This window comes from Rattus norvegicus, chromosome 13 (assembly GCF_036323735.1).
Source record: "Rattus norvegicus strain BN/NHsdMcwi chromosome 13, GRCr8, whole genome shotgun sequence".
NCBI lineage: Eukaryota > Metazoa > Chordata > Mammalia > Rodentia > Muridae > Rattus > Rattus norvegicus.
Genome location: NC_086031.1, coordinates 80,253,020 through 80,260,601, shown reverse-complemented (window position 1 = coordinate 80,260,601; position 7,582 = coordinate 80,253,020). Strand labels below are relative to the sequence as shown.

General features: G+C 42.0%; 1 protein-coding gene across 14 annotated transcripts in view; it reads left to right on the top strand.

The window, feature by feature from the left end:
- Nucleotides 1-91: 91 nt before the first annotated feature.
- Dcaf6 (DDB1 and CUL4 associated factor 6) overlaps nucleotides 92-7,582 on the top strand; it is a 101,229-nt gene continuing 93,738 nt past the window's right edge. For 12 of the 14 annotated variants that reach the window (XM_063272121.1, XM_006250199.5, XM_063272120.1 and 9 more), the window contains exon 1: nucleotides 259-391. In XM_063272121.1, the coding sequence (XP_063128191.1) occupies nucleotides 295-391 (97 nt within the window). In that variant the 5' untranslated portion in view covers nucleotides 259-294. 14 annotated transcript variants of the gene reach the window in all.

The following is a 7,582-nucleotide window of genomic DNA, read 5'->3' as shown; positions in this document are numbered from 1 at the left end:
CGCCTTCGCCTCCGCCTCCTGCGGGAGGGGGGTCGAGGGAGGGGACTGTTGCTGATCTCTAGATGTTCTGGGTAGTCTGAGGAGAGTATGTGGCGAGCAGTGGCCCGGGTGCCTCTCCGCTCCCGGGGAGAAGGCGCGGCCGTGGCTGCCGCCCTCTAAGTCGCGGCGCCAGCGAGGCCCGGCGCGCGCATGGTGCTGGTGCCGCTCGGGTGTTGATCGGCCTGTCCCCTCCCTCTCTTCCCCTCCCCACCCCCCGCGGTGGTCTCCCCTTTCCACCCCAGCCCCAGCAGAGCCATGTCTCGGAGTGGCTCCTGCCCGCACCTGTTGTGGGACGTGAGGAAAAGGTCCCTTGGGCTGGAAGACCCGTCCCGGCTGAGGAGCCGCTACCTGGGTGAGCGGGGGCCCCGGGGCGGCGGCGCTGAGGTCGCCGCCCAGAGGTGGGGGAGGGGGCGCCGCCAGGGCTGTTGGCGGTCGGACTGTGCCTCGGCCGGGGCGCCCCGCAGGCTAGGTGTCAGGTGGGATGACGGTGATCCGGGCCAGCACCTCTTAAGGTCAGGTCCCCTTTGCAAGCTGCCAGTCGCGGCTCAAGCTGGGCTTCCCTGGGAGAGCCGGGCCGTGGGGAGGTGGCACTAGCCCGGGAAGGTGTTGGGGTCGCTCGTGGGCTGGGACTCCGGAGAAGACTTGGCGAACCTTACGGAGATGCCACGTTGAACGCAAAAGTTGGCGCTTTTGCTTTTCTCCGAAGCTGTCCCCGCTTAGCTGAAGATCTCAGGTGTAGGTTGTCCTCCTTCTTCGGCTTCCGCAAGAATTTAGATGTCGCCGGAGACGCTGTTGACCACCCTCAGGGACTTCGCACCCCAAGCCTGGCTCGCTGTAAACCATGGCGCTGAGCCCAAACCTAAAAGAGATCACGGAGCTCTCCCCACCCCCGCGCTTTCCCAGGTCCAGCCTGCTGTCAGTACTGTGGACCTCTTTTAGGTGGTGTAGGATTTCACGTTCCTGTTCCCACCCCTGGAAAACACACTTGGCATTTTCTGTTTCTTAGTTAAGCTTTCTAAAAACAACCTCCAGTACTGTGGGCGCAGTATTCCACCTTTTTCGTTTTATGTATCATGAGTTTTGGTGCGTGTGCTGGGTCATGCCAGAGTCAACTAAAAAGTCCTGTTTCTTCAAAGTGCCTCCTCCCCCAACTCTGTCTTTTCTTTGACAGGTAAAAGGATTTGTTGCTGTCATTTGTTTTTTTTTTTTTTTTTTTTACTACAACAAAAATAGAAGGAAATGAAATCTTAGTAGAGCCAATACTGCTGGCCGTAAATTGCTTAAAGGAAGTTTAGGTGTGCATTTTAAATGAATGTTATCATTGTAAAAAATTCAAATACAAAAAAAAAAAAAAAGCAGAATCCCAGTTATTGCTCTTTCTTCAATTTCATGCCACTGCCCCTAGGATTGTTTCTGTTTTGTGATTATTTTCCTTGATTTGTTTCCTCCTCAAAAATACATACATATAAAAATAATTGGGCATGAATGTGCATTCTCCATGCGTGTGAAAGAAAACTGGCTGCAAGGCGTTGTAAGCATTTTTCCCCTTGTTTTTTCTTCACTGCATCTTGAGATCCTCCCAGACTTAAAAATTTGTGTAAAACACTACATAGTACTTAATGAAGAATTTTAAAGTTCTAAGTCTTAGTCTCTTAAATTTTTATTTGAAACAGAGGCTCTTGATATATCCCAGGCTAGCCTTAACTTTTATTTCATTCTCCTGATAGCTGGAATTACACTGTTGAGTTTGCACCTGTCCTTGTTCCTTTCCTGTTATGTGTGTTCACTGTCATGACTGTGCAAACATCATTTACCTATGTTGTTGTAAGTACTCAGTGCTTCTTTTAATATTTGTAAATTCTTTTTTAAAATCCTTGACTTAAAAAAGGTGTGAAATTTTATTTTAAAATTTAGTTTGTCTAGAAAGAACAGGTTTTTACCTTAATAAAGCAAATGCTAAAGTTTTGTGTAAGTGAACTTATAATTTAGTCTTTTATTTCAATTCATTGGGCAGTTACAAATTTTGTAGTTAGTGTTTCTGATTGAGTTCAGCTGTGTATAATAAAGTTAATGACAACATGGTCAGTAGGGCTTTTGAGATGGCTCAGCAGATAAAGGCACCTGCCACTAAGCCTGTGAAGTCTTCAGTTTGATCTCTAGGAACTCTTATGTTGCAAAGAGAGAACTCTTTGCCTTCTAAATTTTGGAATTACCTATGTTTGCCACTCTATTTAGGTTTAAGTAATTTAAGTGTAACAGTGATGCATACTTTATATTAGCACTTCTTTAAAAATGATTTTGGCTGGGTTAGGTGGAAACACCTGTAATCCCAGCACTCCCAAGGTAAAAGGGTGGTGGGGAGGATCACCTGTTTAAGGCCATCTTTGAAGTAAAAACTACAGTCTAATATCTGTCACCCAATGCTTGGGGTATATGTGTGTGTAGTTGTGTGTGTGTGTATGGGTGTGTGAGTGTGGGTATGTAGGTGTGTGAGACCTTTCTCTTAAAGCTTTTTTTTTGATGAGGAAGGAAACTTGCTGAGAGTTTGAAGGATACTTAGTGAAATTGTCTCAAAAGCCTTTTAAATTCCAAATGCAACTTAGAACGTTAATTGATTTCTTTAAAATATGCAGATTTAAACATAGCAATTGTTCAGAGTATTGTAGTTTGCATTTTCTCCTAATAGGTTCTATTTGTATTTCTAATAATGAATTACTGCTAAGTAACATTCAAACTGGAATGTTCTCTTTTATGGAGATTTTGCTATTAAGGAAACAAAACACAAAGGTTCCACGAACTTCCTCAGGAACTGAACAGGGAGAGAAAACTCTGGCAAAATTGCCAGTACTTCAGATAATGACTCTAATGTATTCACTGACTTCCTACAACACACAAACAGGATTGCCATCTTCACTGCCTGATCCTAAGTATGTGAAGATTGAGTACCAGGACGTAGTTCATTTAATAGAGGGCTTGCCTAGCATGAAGGAAGCCCTGGGTTCCATTCCTAGCACCAAATACTGGGTGTGGAGGTGTCAGTTTGTAATCCTAACACTCTGGAGGTAGAGGCAGGACAAGTTCAAGGCCAGCATGGAATTCATAAGACCCTTTCTGAAAGTTAAAAAACAAAGGCAATTTTAAGAATTCAATGTGGTGTGGTGGCTCATACTCTAGCACTGGGGGTGAGGTGGGGGTGGAGTCAGGAGGACTAAGGAGTGCTAGGCCAGCTTGGGCTTGGCACAGGAAACACATTATTTAAAAACAACGGTTTAGTTGAGCAAGTATTCTTACTGTACAAGCCAAGGGACCAAATCTGGGTCTGCAGAACCCTTGTAAATAGCTTGGGGTAGGGGAGAGAGACAGGAACATTACTGGGTTTGATGACTGTCATGTCAGCCTAGATAAACTGAGAGCTCAGCTTTAGCAAGTGATCCTGTCTCAAAGGAACAAGGGGGGAGGGGAGCGCTTTATGTCTTCTGGCCTTCACGCACAGGCTGGTGCACCCACACGTACTGACAGGTGGGCATAACATGCGTATATTATGTATACAAGCCAGGTGTGGTAGTTTACATGTATAATCCCAACATTTAGGGGGCTGAGGTAGGATTGTCTGCAAGTTCCACTCAAGCCTGACATATATAGTTCAGAGGGAGATGAGACCCAGTCTAAAAAAAAAAAAACACAAAACCAAAAATGAGGCAGTTAAATGTTGAGTAAGGCTCTTGATATTGAGACTTGACAGCCTGAGTTAGATTCCTGGGACCAATACAGTAGGAGAGAACTGGCTCCCTATTTTGTCCTCTGATCCATACACATGTAATGTGACCCATGTGGTTTTCATTTGTGATATTTGCTTATTTCAAAGATGCTTTTCTAAACTGGTTACCTGTAATCTCAGTTTTATGGGAGCTGTGTGTAGTAAGGCCAGCTTGGAGTACACGAAGGGAATACAAGGAAAACCAAAACACAAAATTTCACCCAAAATTCTTTTTAAAACACTGGCGAGAGTTTACAAAGAAGCTATAGATAGTGAAATTTCACTTAGACCTTGGAAAAAATGAGGTAGATTTTATTTTATTAGTGTTTATAAACACAAGTCTTCACTTCTTGGGTAAAACAGTAAGATTGCTGGGTTGTATGTGTTTAGCTTCGTTCAACATAATTTGCACCGTACCACATTCCCACTTGGTGTATAGGCTCCAGCTCTTGTCAATATTTGCCTTATTCACTCTTCCTAATATTAGCTCCCTCCTTTTTAAGATTTATTTATGCCCATGAATGTTCTCTCTGTCTGTCTCTGTCTCTGTCTCTCTCTGTGTGTTCTTTGACATTCAGGTCTGGTGCCTGTGGAAGTCAGGAGAGTGCCTAGAACTGGAGTTAAGACTAGTTGTAAATCCCCATGTGGGTGCTGGGAACCAAACCAAGTCTTCTGTAAAAGCAGTATAGGCTTTTAACTGTCAAACCGTCTCTCCAGCTCTAATTTTAGCTTTTGTTGGTAAGAGGTTGATATAAGTATATTGCTTCAGTATGTATTTTTCTAATGGCTAATGATCAAATATCTTTTTGTTTTGATCTATGTCATTGATTAAATATGAAGGTTACCTTTTAAATATTTATACATCTATCTATCTCTCTATGTGTGTATATCTGTTTTCGTACAAGTCCTAAAGTAAAAAGATTAGAGGGGTTGGGGAATTAGCTCAGTGGTAGAGCGCTTGCCTAGGAAGCGCAAGGCCCTGGGTTCAGTCCCCAGCTCCGAAAAAAAGAACCAAAAAAAAAAAAAAAAGATTAGAAAATTTATTGTATTTAATTTTTGAGACAGAGGCTCACTATGTAGCTGTGACTGGCCTGTGACTCAGTATGTATGTTTCAAGGTGGCCTCAGATTTACTGAGCTCCACCTGCCTCTTTGCTCCTGAATGCTGAAATTAAAGGTTTGTTTGTTTTAACATACATTCTCCCATGTTTGTCTTGTCTTTTTTCCCCTTTATTTTTTAATTTTACTTTTGGGCTTTTAAGACAGGGTCTCTCCCTTACATAGACCAGCTGGCTGCTCTGGAACTACTTTCCAAGTGCTGAGATCATAGGTGTATTGCCACCAGGCCTGCTGCTGTCTTATTTTTTCTGAAGTCCTCCCTCCCTTTTTACCTCTTCAATCTGTACCTGTACTCCTTACTTGTTTCTCTTCTCTCTCCTTCCCTCTTTCACTCTCTCCTACCTCTCCTTCCTTGTCATTTCACTCCCCACACCCCTCCTGTTCCCTGGACTGCTCCCTTTTTATCCCCCTCTTTCTTGAAACAAGGTCTCATGTAACCCAAGGATGGCCTTGATCTATTATTACACATGTCTTTTAACAGTGTTTTCTGAACATTGTTCTTAACAATATTTATATTTTAATATTTTCAAAACTTTGTGTTTAGGAATCTTTGCATAATCCAAGGTCACAAAATATTTTGCTTGTTTTCTTGCCCCTTGGGCGTTTTCTATTTTATCTTCATATATTTAACAGTAAGAACAATTTAGAGTTCATTTTTGATACGTTCTATGAGGTGAATCAAGTTTTATTTCTTCACTTATGAATGTAAAATTGATCCACCACTGTTTATGAAAAGACTTTCCCCCTTTGTTGAAAATCAATTAACCATATATGTTCAAGTCAATTTCTTTACCACATTCATTGATTTAAGTTTCTGTCTTTGTGCCAGTACTTTATTGTTTATAGGAAACGTCTAAAATGGGCTTAGTGTGTGATAGGAGATGAAAGGAAGGTAGGAGAGAATGGAGCTGCTGACTGCTTCCCTGGCACCTTTTGGGAAATAATGCATAACTGTCTTAGTTTCTATTTTATTGCTATGAGGAGATATTATGACCAATGAACGTCTTGTGAAAGGAAACATTTAATTGGGGGTTTACTTACAGTTTTGAGGGTTGGTATATAATCTTAAAGGAGAGTAGACAGGCATGGCATTGTAGCTGTAAATGAGAGCTTGCATCCTAATCCCCAGGCAGAGAGGTGGAGAGGGAGAGAAACAGAGACAGAGACACAGAAAGAAACAAAGAAACTGGGCCTGGTTTGGGCTTTTAAAGTCTCAAAGCTCATCCACACACCTCCTTCACAAGGCCACACCTCCTAATCCTTCCCAAATACTTCCACTCCTTGATGACTTAAACATTCAAATAGATTAGTCTATGAAGGCCATGGTCATTCAAACTAGCATAATAACTATGTCAAGTTCTTCTGGTAAAAGTATGGTTTTTTCGGTCCATAAGATCTTTTCTCATGCAAAAGGTGGTCCCAAGTTTGTAAACCCCTTTGATACATGAATATTAACAAAGTGATACTCTCTGACACATTAGCCTGGTTGATAATCTGTAAATTTACAATGGCTTGTTTAGCGTTGATACTATTCTTCTGTGTGGATACCAGAAGCTTCTTTTGACCAAGCAATGCCAAAATCTCTCTTTAATCTCCTTTAATCATTTTACCATCCTCAGAGGACATCCTGAAGCCAGGTTGAACCCAGGTTGAACCCAGAAAACAATGATATATAAAGACATAAGATGGGGAGGAACATCTTTCCCCTTAATGACAATTGTCCTTGTTCTCCAGTAACCCCTGTCTGGGGTGAAGATGCTTACAGACCCATGATGTTCAGCCTGCCTGCTTGCTGCTAACTTGGGTATTCTCATTCTTTGAAAATCTCCCATCTATACACACTCTCTACCTCCCCCATGGGACTGCTACAGACTACCAGAGCTGAGCCTGTCTGCGTTCTTGATATCTAATTCAGAAAGTACAATTTTCCTTTTTCTTCTCTTTCATCTTTTGGCAGCTGTTGGCGATCTCCAGTTTGCCTGCCCCATTTTTATTTCTCAAACTCTAATACAATTGTCTTTCAATTTTCTCTCGGTGCAAGACAAAGCTCTAACTCAAAGTAATAAGAGATTGTTTATTCTGGGACAAATATAAATGACTACATTCTGGGAACACTGAATGACATGTTACAATGTAAATACTCCAGTGTAGAAGCTTATGCGAACTTGTATGGTTATCAAATAAAAGGAGTCAGACATCAGGGCATTTTCCAAATTCATTGGTGAGAACAAAAGGTGGGTGGGTGGGTTATAGCAAAGGGAGACATTCTACTTTAGGTTATGAATGTTATCCAATAACATTTTTAGCTTTGGAATTGCTGGAAACTAGTGCCTTTTTAAGTTTATACATTCCTAAGGTTTTGCCTGATGGCTGTAACAATGTAGGTCAGACACAGAGGTGAACAATGAGTGCCTCATAAGGGATGAGAGGTAGGCTAAGATAGCCAGACTAAGTATCTGCAGCATTCCAACTCTTCCATAATCAGGACATGCTAATCAATCAGCTTTGTAGAATCAATCATTTATACATAGGTGTGGCTTCCCCTCCTCCAGCTTCATTTAATTCCTATGAATATGTTCTTAAATTATCTGTAACTCTAAAATCCTGCTACAGGGATCCCCTATCCTCTAGTGTCATGTGACACTTGGCCCTTGTCTCTTTTCAAAAT